This window comes from Tenrec ecaudatus, chromosome 10 (assembly GCF_050624435.1).
Source record: "Tenrec ecaudatus isolate mTenEca1 chromosome 10, mTenEca1.hap1, whole genome shotgun sequence".
NCBI lineage: Eukaryota > Metazoa > Chordata > Mammalia > Afrosoricida > Tenrecidae > Tenrec > Tenrec ecaudatus.
Genome location: NC_134539.1, coordinates 145,620,799 through 145,635,376, shown reverse-complemented (window position 1 = coordinate 145,635,376; position 14,578 = coordinate 145,620,799). Strand labels below are relative to the sequence as shown.

General features: G+C 43.6%; 1 protein-coding gene across 8 annotated transcripts in view; it reads right to left on the bottom strand.

Moving 5' to 3' along the window:
* Nucleotides 1-14,578, bottom strand: part of CEP112 (centrosomal protein 112) — a 469,815-nt gene that overhangs the window by 308,461 nt on the left and 146,776 nt on the right. For all 8 annotated transcript variants that reach the window (XM_075562120.1, XM_075562124.1, XM_075562123.1 and 5 more), the window contains one exon: nucleotides 5,538-5,673. In XM_075562120.1, coding sequence (XP_075418235.1) covers nucleotides 5,538-5,673 — 136 coding nt within the window. The remainder of the gene's footprint in view (nucleotides 1-5,537; nucleotides 5,674-14,578) is intronic.

The following is a 14,578-nucleotide window of genomic DNA, read 5'->3' as shown; positions in this document are numbered from 1 at the left end:
CCTATAAAAGCTGCAGCCACCCCCTGAAAACAGGCTGGATCAAATCTGAGGTTGGCTACCTCTCTGTCACCTTGGTGCACTAAATATAAACTCTTGCCCTCACCTCTGTAGGTCATCATTGGAAAGAGTAACACTGAGCAGAGACCTGCTTTAGGTAACCATGTTGTTCAATAATATCTGCATTCTGTTGAGTCACTTTTCTCTGGAATGGGGACAACTATGGATCTCTTCCAGTTCGTTGGCCAGATAGCACGCTTCCAAATTTCTTAATAGACAGCTTTCTGCACTGCACCCATTTGTTGAAACCCCTCAGTTGGTTTTCCGACCATTCACGGAGGCTTGTTTTCTGCCACTGCATCAGTGTAGCTCACAAATCTTCCATCAGTACCACTGGTGCTTGAGCATATGCCACCTCTTGAAGTGGTACAACTATCTGTGTATTCCCTTAATCTCTGGATGCTTCCTGCATTCAGTATTTTGCCCAAAGAATCACTGAATAATGCCACTCAAAGCTTGATTTTTCCCCCCCAATTCTTTCAGCTTCTGAAGTGTCAAGCATGTTCCTCACTTTGTTTTCAACTCTAGGTGTTTGCACATAACAATGTAACAGTTTGTCTCCTGAAGCTTCCCTTTGAAACCTTCTGTTCAGCTCTGACTTCATCGCCTCCATTCAGTTTAGCTACTCTTCAATGAAGAGCAAATGTCAGTCTCTTCTGACATTCATTCTGATCTCTCTTTGCTGTCTTCTTACTGACCATATGCTCTCTTCATGACGTTCTTGATGTCCTCCCCCAAACAGTCTGCTCATTATTGCTCAATGTGGCAAATCTATTCTTGAAATAGTCTGTAACTCAAGTGAAATCTATTCAAGGTCATACTTTGGAGCTCAAGGACTTGTATTGATATTCTTCAGTTTCAACTTGAATTTGCCTATGAAAAGTTGATGGCTTGATGCACAGTCAGCCTTTGGTCCTGTTTTGACTGATGATAATGAGCTTCGTCATTATCTCTTTTCACGGAGTCCTTGATTTGATGTCTGTGTAGTCTATCTGGTGAGGCCCACATGACTAGCTGCTACTTACAAGGGGTTTCAAAAGCTGGAAACTTTTCCTGGAAAATGGAATTAAAAGACAATAAAATTTTCACAAACTTTTAAAACTTTCCTCTTTGTTGCTGACAAATAATGTATTTGCAGTGATTAAGTCACTGGTCTTGCAGAGTTCGTCTGATCTTCAGTATTCTGTCATCACTAAGGCCCTATTTTCAAACTACTAATCTTTTTTCTCTGTTTTGACTTTCAAATTCAATACATCTTGATTCCATATTTGGTCAATTTAAGACCATAAGAGTTAGTTAAGAAAAACAAACCCACACTTAAATGTCATCGATGACGTTAGTTACTGGTGCACACATCTGAAAAGTATCCCTATCAACTGGTCTTCCTTGAGGAAGTGCGGCTATTATCCCATCACTGACACCGGTTTACTTCAAGGTCATTCTTGAAATGTCCTTTTTGACAATGAGTGTGATGCTGTTTCTCTTCAATTTATCATTATTGCCATGGTAGACCATACGAATGACTGTTTCAGAGTAGCCAATCCATTTCAGCTAACATCTAGGATATAGATCTTCAAGTTTTCCATTTCATTTATTGAGAATTTCTAGATTCCTAGATTCATGTTTCATGCCTTCCATCTTCTGATTATTAATGAGTGTCTGCGGCGGTTCCTTCTCACTTTGAGTCATGATGTAACAGCAAATGGAGGTCCTGACAGCTTTCTCCACCAAGATCACTAAAGTTGACTCCACTCCGAGGAAGCAGTCGGTCTCCAGTAGCACTCTGAGTTAACAGGCTCAACTTCTCACAAGCTTGGGAGACAATAATCCACACTATCTATAAGGTTTTAACTGGCCAAGGTTCTCAGATCACTGGTTCCTTCTTCCCTGTCAGCCTTAGTCTGGATGCTCTGCTGCAACCTGTCGTCTGTGGATGAACCAGGTGATATAGGAACTATCAGGAACACAGCTTGACGTGTCCCAGCAACATGCAAGTCACTGTAGTACAACAAACTGACAGATGAGTGGCAGAATGGAGTATGACACAGCCGTGAAGAGGAATGAAATTTTGGGACATGCTACAACCTGGATGAAACTAGGAAACATTACAGTGACAGAAATAAGCTGATACACAAGCCCAAATGTTGTATGAGCCCACAGATCTGAGCTATACAGAGTAAGTAAATTCATACAATCAGACAGTAGATTAGAATTTACCATGGACTGTGGAGGGCGGGTTAGTGAGGAGTTATTAATGAGTACAGAGTTTCTGTTTGGGGTGATAAGAGGATTTTATACAGTGCACAAGTATATATGGATGCAATAAATACCACTGAATTGTACATTTCAACATGGCAAAAATGGCAAATTTTCTGCTATGAATAATTTATTCCCCCAAATGGAGGACGATGCTGTAGAAGTGGGTGAATGGGTTCAAATCTAAGGTTTCTCAAATGTTAGCATTTCTGAACACCTGTCACATGAGGACAGGACTAGATGTGCATACACGTGGTGGATTACAGACCTTCATGGAGATGCGGGGTCCTCAGTGTGGCCCCCTACTTTCAAGGTGTGCCAACCCAGGGCCTTCTCATCTGCCCCAAATAGGCTGTGCTCTTCCTTTCTTGCCCAGGGTTGAAACAGTTGCATGGCTGGAAACCGGGCCCAGCATCTCTTTTTGCTAATAGTCCACATTGTAAGTCATTGTAAGTCTCCTTTAGTGGGTAAGACCTCCTGGCCTTCATATCAACCTTGCTTTTTCGGAGCCCCAGACCAGATGGAACCCCTTCCCAGTCACATACTGCCACCATCCTCCCGACTCCGCTCTGAAAGCCTCTTCTAGGAGCCTTAAAGACAAAGGCAGAAATCTCCATCACTGGTTGGAATGATGGTTCTTCATGTCTGTCTGTCTGTTATCCATCTACGCGTCACGATGACAACAGACCCGGAGGGCCCACCTCTCTCCTTGTTACTGGAGACTTTTCATCAAGGGGCTGATACACTAAAGTTCTCATTACCTGGAATGCAAGAGAGCTGGCTAAGCGGTGAGCGAGCGAGGAGGAGGGATCAGCCCCACTGCCCACAGCAGCAGTGTTCAGAGTTGGGGTTTCATGGCGAACAAGGGACATAGTTTCCAGGCATGGAGTTACTATTGGGCAGCTGGCAACTGCAAAGCAGAAGGAACCCCCTTCAAAGCCAGAGGAGGCTATTTGGCAGCGACTATCATTTAATGAGGCTGTATCTTCCAGAAGAGAAAAACAAACTAGAAAAGTCAAGTAACTAGGAGAAGGAAGCCCAAAAGAACTAGTTAGCTGACATCCATGCAGTCAGTTTACAAGATTAAAAAATTTCATTTCAGAATTACTGTCACAACTTCAAAGCTCCCCGCTGTCTTTTTCAGTCATTTATTTGCTTCACAGGGAACAGGCAAGTGCAGGCAACTCCTTATATTACAAATAGAAGCATCTAGTGGCAGAAATAACACTAACTGGGCATATATTTTCATTAAAACATATCTACCTTACACGACTGCATGCTGACAGCTAACACTAGTTGTGAATTCACCATTGGAGTAATAATTAGACTAAGATGTAATTATCTAAGCAAATTGTAAATGAGATTGTTTTAAAACGCCTGAAAGGGAAACAAATGGTGTGTTTTAGAAAGTCTGTTGCATCTTCTCTCCTGGGTCTCATTTTTAAACAGCAATTCACTTCCAGAAACAGCCGCCAAGGTTTCTATCTATCTATCAATTTAAATTTAAAAACCCCATTGTTTGCTACCAGCCGCAGATTCCAGATGGAAAAGATGCCCAGTGGTGTGGCTGCACATGCACAAAAGAGCAGAGAGGAGCAGCCCCTAGCTGCAGCTGCAAAGGAAGACCGGGCGAAAGACAGACGCTAGGAAACTCTGAACACACGGCACGCCGCACGGATGCCCTGCTGATTTTCTCTCAGACTCTTCGCTGTATGCTCAAATATATAGCTGCCTACACTACCAAAGTGGAGCAGGTAACGACTGAGAATGGACTGAATGCAGACAGATGACCTCCAAGGAGACAGGGGGCAAATGTGGCGGACAGGCACGCGCAGCCTATTTTGCTCAAGCAGAGTAGCAACAGTGCTGATTCTTCATGATGGTGGGAGATGTTTGAATGAATCCCTTTATCCTTTGTCATGTCCTCCCCTCCAAATAAGAAAAGTGCTGTCTCGTTTCACCTCCTGAAGGGCTGCAGCTAGCCACGACGCTGCTGTACAGGATCGGTGAGGCCATACTTCTGGAAGAGCCTCAGAGGCAGACCGATGGATGTGCGCCCAGGCACGGTGGAAACTAGAGGCTGGTGGATTTTCCCATAGGCGGACCCATCTCTCCAAAGCCAGCTCCGTTCCTGCCATGACTACCCTTATGGATCGCATTCGCAAATGATCGGCTTTGCCTCGCTTCAACATTCAGCAATGCAATCTCTCTCATGTTGAAGCTTTGAGACCTGGCTGTGTAACCAATTCTGATACACAGCTACTTTTTAACTTATTTTGCCAACAGTTTTCTGGGCATACAATTCAATAGTCCAATCACATCGAGAGTTGTACGGTCGTCACCACAATTTGTGCTAGAACATTTCCGTCATTGTTGCACTCATCCTTATTAGCTCCCCTGCTCCCCCCGCCTCCCCTGCCATCCCCCAAGCAACCAACCCAATTACTCTCTATCGATTTACCCTAGCCTTGATTTCATATACAGAAAAATATTTTAAAACGAACAATAACAGATAAACTCTAACAATGACAAAGTGAAACAGATAAAAACCTCAATGGGAAAGCAAATAAAAAATATTAACAACTCGTACAAATGTAAATGGCTCATAAGGGAGACCAAGTGACAGGGTGTTAAATGTGAACCTAAGTGCATCTGCATCTGCAACAACCCACTTTCCAGTGTGTTTCACACGATAGCAAGGCTGTTCTCATCCAGGGGCTGAGTGCATGTGTATCTCCGGTTCACTGAAACAGCTTCAGAATGGGTCAAAAGGGAGATGGGATGATAAGACATTATCAACTTTACAATGCTCTCTGTCTCGTAATAGACCTATTCACATCCCTCAACTCTGATCAGAGAGGAGTCACCAGAGGCTGAATCCATGTGGGGACCTGCAAATGAATTTGGAGTTTCCATTGTCATCCATAGCCTTCTGCAAACCAGGTGTGGTCAATTGAAGCTCTGACGCCATTCCCTCCTTTAGGGTTGGATTATATTATTTACAATCCTTGGATCACACAAGCTGGTGTACTTCTTGCATATGGACTTGGTTGACACCTCACTTCTATGTCTGCTTGTTTGAAAACAAGCCTATAGGACCCCAGACTCTATTCATAAAACTATTTTAAACTGAAGGTGAACTGTAGGTTTCTGTCCTCATTCAGATTAGAATAGGCCTTCTTATTGGGAGCTTGGCTCTGAGGAGACTGCAGCTCCTTTCTTACCTGCTCCTTCATCTCAGCGTAGACCTTCTCCGAGTTCAGTTCCACCTGCCGCTTAAACTCTTCCAGGGCAGCATCTGCCTGCTGGGCCTGCAGCCTCTGCACTTCAGTCACCCGAGTTAACTGCTCTTCTTTGTCCCTAGAAGAGTCCACAATCGACTTAGCTTTCACAAATACCATGAAAGGGGTAGAGAAAATCGGTTGTGCAATTTCCAGCCAGTTCCAAGAAAACTTTGCCCTAAAAAATATCATCATAAAAGAATTTGTCTCAAAAGAAAACTCGTGTGTGTGTGCGTGAGACAGAGAGATTGAGATTGAGATCGAGACCTACTGAGGGCACCATTACCTGCAACATTTTTCCTAAAACAAAACTACTGATCACCATGTGCGTTCAGCTGCTGGGTGATGGATAAACAAAGCGTGGGGTAGCCAAACAACAGGTATTATACAGCCGAAAGAGAAATGACTTACAGACACACGCTACCACCTGGATGAACCTTGGAAGCATTGTGCTAAGTGGAATGAATCAGTCATAAAACACCACACAATGTGGGGTTCCATTTTTAGGGAAAATCCAGAAAAGCCAACTAGAAAGAGAAAGGGTAATTCTAGGCCTTGGGGAAGGAGCCCCGGTGGTGTAGTGGTTCCAAGTTGGGCTGCAATCTGCATTGTCCCCAGTTCAAAACCACAAGCAGCTCCTTAGGAGGAAGACTAGGCTTTCTACTCCCGTCAACATTCAGTTTCAGAAACCCACAGTGGCCTTACTATGAGTCAGCATTGACTCAATGGCAGTGAGTTTGAGTTTTGCAGGGAGAAAGAAGACCGAAGAGGGTTCTGGGGTGATGGAAACCTTCTGGAATTAGGTTGTGGCGATTGCTGCCCCGGTTTGCAACGGCACTAAAGGCAATGTCATGGTATGTGCAACCATATCTCAATTTAAAAAAAACTACTGCCAGTAGAAATCTCTCCTCTGCAGGTCTACACAGCAGGTGATCTGCAAGGAAGGAACTGAGCCACATGAAGCCTGTAAATTATTCTAATTACCCTCCCAAAAATTTGCCTAAAAGAACTGAAAGCGACCTCATTTATTCATACCTAAGTTGAAGTTATATAGCCAAGAGAATCCAACAAAACGTGAAAAAAAAATCTCTGCAGACGACAGCAGGCGAGAATAAAGACAGACTTCAGCTGATCGCTCTGTGTTGTGGCCGCTGGGTGCTGTCACATGGTTCTGTCTCATCGTCACGCCGTGGGTAGCGGAGTGAAACACTGCAGCCAGCAGGATGTCCTCCTCCAGGGACTGGCCCCTCTTGATAATGTCCTCAACCAAAGCTGCACTCTGGGCACACTCTTTCAAGACAGATGTGTTCCGTTTTCTAACTCCCATGATACGTTCCGTATTCTTGGCCAACATGAAAATTCAAGGCATCGGTTCTGCTTGTCTTCCTTATTCGTTTTATAGCTTTCGCGCGTCTCTGAAACAACTGAAAATGCCGTGGCTCCGGTCAGGGCCACCTCCGTCCTCCACGTGACATATTTGCCTTTGAATCCTCTGAAACGAGGTCTTTTGCAGTGACTGTACAGACCAGTAGTCTTCTATCTCTCACTTTCAACTACAGGAAAGTTGGCTTAAAGGATACCATCAAAGTCCTGCAGCACCTACTAAGTGCTCAGGGCAGGATTCCAGCCACAACACTCTAATTCCGGAGTTCACGCTGCTGCCTACTATGACCTGGGCTTTTCTGATTTTGACAGTTACATATGTGATCTTAACTTGGCTCACCTCCCTTCCCCAAATGAGAAAAGTATATAAAACATCACCTTGCTGTGTGTACAATAAAGGAATGGAGGAGGGTAAAAGAAAGAGTAGAGAAAAACTATACTGTAGTCATCAGGAGGTGGTGGAACCAAATTGTGCTTTTCTAATTGAGGATGGATACTTGGTCGGTAGGAAGAGAGTTCTGGAAGAAAGGAGTAGGCTCCCTCTTAGAAGACACCTCCTGTCTGCTGCTGGAACACATCCACTTCTCTTCATTCTCCATTTCCAGCTGGGCAGCTATGACTGCTTCAATGACTGGCTGCCCGTCAAACCGGACTCAGCACTGACTCATTGACAAACCCTGTCATTCAGAATAGGCGTTCATGAGTTTACTAAGTGGCCTCTTAATCTTAAGCTGCACCAGAGGACCATCCTGCCTCGCCACCTTCACAGTAATATAATCGTTGTTCTCAGTCTTGACTCCTTCAGTGGGTTTCTCATTGGCCATGGGGACCATCGAAGTCTCCACAGCTGCTACATCACAAAAGAGGTCCCAGGTCCTCACTGAACAAGCACACAAGAGTACCAGGAGCGGCAGAAGGAAGTCCAAATGCATCCAGTCTTACGTTGTCTTCCTTATTCACTTTCCAACTTTTACATGCACACGAATGATTGAAAAGACCAATGGTTGGGATAACCAAAGCCAAACACGGTGCCATCTATCGAATTGATGCCAATTCACAATGACCCTATAGGATAAGGGAGAACTGCTCCTGTGAGATTTCAAGACTGTACCTCTTTACTGGAGTAGAAAGCCTCCCCCCTCCCCCCAGCAGCTGGTGGTTTTGAACTGCTGACCTTGCAGTTAGCAGCCCAATGCGCAAGCACTACATTTCCAGGATCCTTAAGAATTTGTAGGCTCTCCAATAGAAAATCATTGTATCCGAAGCTTAAATTCTGAACACCCCATTTGCAGAAATGTATGAATGATAGTAAAAACCCAAATCTATTTGCAGAGTTCTAACCCAGGGTGAAGCCCCCACTGAATCGCCTTTGAAGAGCTCATTAAGGAAGGATCAAAGCAGTCTTGCCCTCAGGCAGAATGGACTGGAAAGTGTACAGCCTCCACCATTCTCCAGCCAGTCCAGGGAGGGGCAGTCTCCTTGGGGCCTGCCTGTGGGTGTGTATGAGATAGAGATCACAGTACTGGTGGTGGTACAGTCATGAGTCATGCTCTATTACTTGTGCCGGGCTCCCTTGGTTGGAAGGCTCTGGACCAACCTTGTGAGCTCTTTTATTAAACATATTGCATGTGACCCAATCAGGGCCCTGTTGCCTTTTCTGTAATCGCACTCATAACTGTGATGCATTGGTGTGTCACCAATCATGAACTCGTGACAGTGTCTTTTGTGTTTCATGCCTTATTTAAGCTGTGAGTTTATGGATCTTCAGAAATCATTATGACCTTGTGCTTATCTGGATGGTGTGTCTTTGTCCTTGCCTCATTTGAGACTAATTGGATGTTCTCCTTAAATTATATTGAGGTGGGGACCTCTTTTGTACCCTCTTTTGTACATTATGAAGTATCACATTATCCCATCTCCTTTTGAAAAAATCACAACAGTATCATCTAGGTTGTTGCAGTAGCGCTCTGTAAAGAGAGGTGGAGAGGCATAGCTACATGGGAGTTTCTACTTCTGTGGCTGGCCATGGCCCAATGTGAAAATCATCACTTCTCTGTATTTGGGTTAGAAAAACGCACCAGCCATCCCTATTTCCTTTATTTCTCATTTTAAGTATATTTGTCTATTGATCTCTTTGTACCGATTCACACATCCTTCTACTTGAAGTTGACAGTACTACGCGACATTCCCATGAAATGAAAAGTAACGTTTCCACTGCGACCTGGTTTTCTCTGTGTCTATTTACTGGTGGGTCACCATTTTTATGACCTGCAGGGTTTAATACTTAGTGCCAACATGTGTAATCTCCTCCACAAGAGCTTAGCCATTCCAGACGTGGGGCAGCCAGCTTTGAGGACCACTTAGCACATTGTGCCAGCATGTGGAACAAACTATCTCCGGGGCCTTTGAAAGATTTCCTTAACTACTCAGAAGAAATCAGGATATTATGTTTTTCTTCACTTTTCATACATGTTGGTATAATAGCTGTATGTAATGCTTACTGCTTGATGGAGCCTTCACATTAGTGATGCTTGATGTCAAGATTTGGTTTTTGAGCTCTGATCTTGCCACTTAAGGTCAAGAGTAGTGCATAAAAAGGGTGATTAATAGCTTGATGGGGATACTGGAAAGGGGGAGGGGCGAGGAAACACACTCAGCCTATCTGAATTCACTCAAGAAAAAGGTCAAGCCTCGGGTTGCAATCTTGAAAGATTCTATACGTAAAATGGTGAGTGTTATAGGAAGCATCACTAAAAGATGCAAAGAATGCACAGTCACTGTCCCAAAAAGAACTCCTTGACTTTCCATCACTTCAGGAGGTACCATACGAGCAAGAACCAATAGTGCTGAAGGACAAAGTTGAAACTCTATGGACTGTATTAGCCAAAAGTAAGGCACCAGGAACTGATGGAACTCCCATTGCAAACGTTTCAGAAAGTTGAAGAAGCACTGGAAGCACTCACTCACCCATGCCAGGGAATTAGGATGAAGCCAACTAACTGGAAGAGATCATATTTGTGTCCATTCCAAAGAAAGGGGAGCCAAGAGAATGCTCAAAATATAGAACAATAATATAATTGATAATGCACACAAGTAAATTTTTGCTAAAGATCATCCAACAATGGTTACTGCAGTACATTGACAGAGAACTCTGCCAGAAGGGCTGGCAGGACTCAGAAGAGGATGTGGAACAAGGGATATCACTGCTGATGTGAGATGGATCTTGGCTCAAAGCAGAGAATATCAGAAAGATGTTTGCTTGTGTTTCACTGACTATACAAAGGCATTGACTGTGTGAATCATAATGAACTGTGGATAACCCTGAGAAGAATAGGAATTTCAGAACACTTCGTTGTGCTCATTCGGAACTTGTACATGGATCAAGAGGCAGTGATGTGGACAGAACAAGAGAATACTATATGGTTTAAAATCCAGAAGGGTGTCCAACCGGGTTGCATCCTCTTGTCATACTTATTCAATCTGTATGCTGAGCAAATCGCCAGAGAAGCTGGATTATATAAAGAGTACAGCATTGAGATCGGAGGCAGACTTAGTCACAACCTGTGATATGAAGATGACCCAACTCTGCTTGCTGCAAGTGAGGAGGATTTGAAGGACTTCCTGATGAAGAGCAAGGACTGTACCCTTCACTATGGATTACAACTCAGTATAAAGAAGACCCAAATCCTCCCAACTGGACCAATAGGTCACATCATGATACATGGAGAAAAAGTCGAAGTTGTCAAGGATTTTGTCTTGCTTGGATCCACAACTAATGTTCATGGAAGCAGCAGTCAGAAGATCAAGAGCAGTCTAATGGCTACAGAGAAGTGTAGCGTTGCCTGGTGGGCTTTCACCTTTCCTACGGCACCTACTTCAAGATGCTATCATTCATATTGCTTGCCTACTTTGGACAGGTCCTCAGGAAAGACTAAGTGCTATAAAAGGACATATTGGCTGGTAAAGAAGAGGGTCAGAGGAAACAATGGGAACCCTCAAGGACATGGATTGACATAATAACCCAAACAACATACTCAACCAACCACGCAAATGATCATGAGGGCAGTGCAGGTCCGTGCAACATCTCTTGTGTTATGTATCAAATCCCCATAATGTCCCTGTTAGTTGGAGCCAACCTGATGACACCTGACGACAAAAAACATCATCCTTGTTTGTTTATAAGTCTAGCTTGAATTAACCTTTAACATTTCTTCTATCATTCAAGTATTTAAATATGAAAACCACATATGGGAACAACATAATTATACAAATTGTATCCATTATCACACTCTAGCGCTGAGTCGACAAATGAATGTTCTCTGGTATGGCTCTCTAACTAGTGGGAGGGGACGAACTGGGAGGATGCTGAGGCGAGGCTCAGAAGGAAAGTTCGGTGTGCTTGATGAATGGTGCTGCCATTGTAGGGTGTCAGGTGGTACAAGTTGCTTCTCTGCCACTTGTGGACTATCATGACTATTTTATTCTATCTCCCTCTTTGATTTCTGAGGCCCTCCCCAAAACATTTGGAAGACTACGTGATTATGAAAAGGGGTCAAAGGTTTACCTCTGCGTGGTGCCTTTGTCTATAAATAGAGTTGAGAGTATGATACTTGAAAACTTTAAAGGCTTATTTATCGTCTAATTTAAAAACATGTACACCCAGGGGTCACCAGGAATCAGAATCAACTCAAAAGCAATGGGTTTTTAATTTTTTTTTACCAACTATTAACCCAAAAAAGACTGTGCAAACATACCTGACAATAATATCCAACCCGTGGCCGAATATCAATTTTGTTGAATATATGCTGGAAGTTAGTTGGTTTGTATTTGTTGTCCAATAAGCAATGCAAAATAGTTAGCTAATGTTAATGCTTATATTTAATAGAATGAGTACTTCTCTCTGTGGCAGCTCATTCTTAGCTATCAAGCTTGTCCATTTACTTTATAATTAACTTATGGCCACATACATTGAAGTTATGAACTTAGGCTATTCACAGGTATCCATAGAAATCCTATTAAAATGCTGTTCATATAAAACTTTGTGCAAAAAAGGCATATCTGTAGGTTCTAACCTTATAGATATGAAATATTACTTTCTCGTAAGGGGCAAACAAGGAGAAATGTGCCAAAACTCCTAATTAGTTTCTAGTCCCACACCTGCTGATCTGCTAGCAAAACCATTCTGAAGGAGAACCTAACCAACATAAATGACTTCTTGTCCAGTGAAACTATGGAAAATAAATTGAGATCCACTAGTGCATAAGACTCTTCTGTCGTGATTTAAATAAAATACCCATCTTGATTTAATGAGAAGTCCGTCTTAATTTCTTTCTACAAGGTGTTAAAAGAATAGGGAAAACCTGGGGGTCTGAAATATGGCCTGCTCCTCAATAGCAACAGAGCGGTGTTACTTGTTACCAGGCTTCCAAACCGTATGCCCGATAAGCACACACAGACACAGATTGTGACTTTGAGGGTGGTTGTTTCCGTCGATGGATCTATTTGTGGGGCCAAGTCTCAAAGCATCACTCAAATGCCTTAAAGCTAGGCCTTCGTGAAGATAAAAAGGTGGGGAGAGAAGGTTTTTTTTAGCTCAGATTTATTTATAAAATGCAGTAAATTTTCCTCATCTGAGAATATAAAGGATGGATGGGGGGGGTGGTGTCGCTGCATTCCTACCCAACCACAAGCCAGCGCAGATGAAAGGATGCTCTGAAGTACGTGATTATTCCAGAGGCAGTAAAGTGGAAAGGACTAATGGACAACTAGTTGGAATTTCTAGAGCTTTACAAGCTAACATGTTCATCCACAGCTCAACCTTAATGCGCAGACCTTCCTTGTGCACCTTTCTGTACCAGCGCTTCTGATAAATGATGGCTCAGGTCCCACCTGTATTTGCAAGGCCTCACATTACAGGACCCTTCACTTACAGCCAGCTTGGCATCTCCGCTGGAAACTCAAGAACAACAAAACAACACATAAAACTTCAAACGAGTCTTCAGAACAGCTAGAAGAGACTCCACTCCCTTTCCAGCTGGGCTCAGACAGCGTCGTCACCTTTGTTCATGGCTGCCCATCGGTGCTTTTAGTTGGTTAGAGGGAGTCCGTTGAAAACACAAAGAAGCTGTCATGATGACCAAATAAACGACCTTGATCTCTTCGTCATGGGGCTTCTAAGGAGCCCTGGTGGTGCTGTGGGCTAGGCATTGGGCTGCTAACTTGCCAGGTCGGATCCAAAGCCACGAGCCACTCCATGAGAGAAAGATGAGACTGTCTGATCCCATAAAGATTTACAACCCCCAAAACCCTACGTAGGGAAATGGTGTGTCGGACTGGCTCTATGGAATAGTGACTTTAGGTTTTAGTCTGGTGGCTTCTGGTAAACTCTTGTAAAAGATGGTAAACACTGTGGACATTGAAATACCTGCAGCTTCAAGAGTCAGAACGCCCAGTAAAATGGGAAGTGGGGGATGGCTACTTCACTGCCTTGCCAACAAATCACATCATTACATACTGTCCAGACTACTGCGAAGTGGACACACAGCACTAATTATCACAGTCAGCAACACTCTCGACTTGTGCCTCAGCCTTTATTACTGCCAAGACCTGCCCAGTTAATGCACAGAACAGCCAGAGTGGAGTGTCCACTACGGTCCTAACTGCATAATGAACCTCTGACGTTCTAGGACTCAAGAGGCTTAGATTTCTCTCTCACTACCAAGGAAGAGTGTCATGGAATCGGTCCAATGGAACTCTCTTCTGACAAAGACCTTCTGCAGAGTCTCTGTCAACAATTTAGGTATACCTCTAGTGGGGTAGTAGTTACACATTGGGCTGCTCCCCACAAGGTCAGCAGTTCGAAACTACCATCAGCTCCATGGGAGAAAGGCTAGGCTTTCTACTTCTGTAAAGAGTTGTTGTCTTGAAAACCCAGAGGGGCAGTTCTACCCTCTCCTATAGGCTCACTATGAATCAGAATCAACTCCACGGCAGTAAGGTTTGGGTTTAGGTTTTATACAGCCTTGTACACAGGATTGGACTTCAATCTTAAAGAACCACTATTGGATGAGGGTTAGTTAAGAATAGGAATGAAGACTCGCTGTTAATCATCCGAAAATCAAAAGATCTGGATTTCAGCAAAAAGGTCCATCATTCCTTTTGAGAAAAGATCTGAATCGTGATTGGACAGAACTGCTACATCAACCGCTTAGCCTTCACTGTCAGTAACTTGGCCATGTTCTAGGGCAGGGATGGGGCGGGGGGACTTTTTTGCCTGCCAAGGACCATTTGGACATTTATAACATCGGACATTTCATTAGCTCGCCCCTAATGTGATCTGAGTTGTACTGATGATTTCTCGGGCTTTATATGGCCCGCTGGCTGGATGTTACCCAGCCCTTCTCTAGGATCTGAGGCCCGGATCCTGGTGTCAAATTGTCAGCTCTATCTTGTCAGATACTTTGAAGAGGTGTGAAATGGTTCCTCTCTTACAGAAACTAAAACTTGACTAAGGAGAAAGACAAAAATGCAAAGGGGGTGGGGTGGGAGATCAAAGAGTAGTACAATATTAAATATATAAAATTCTGTGAAAAAACTTAAAA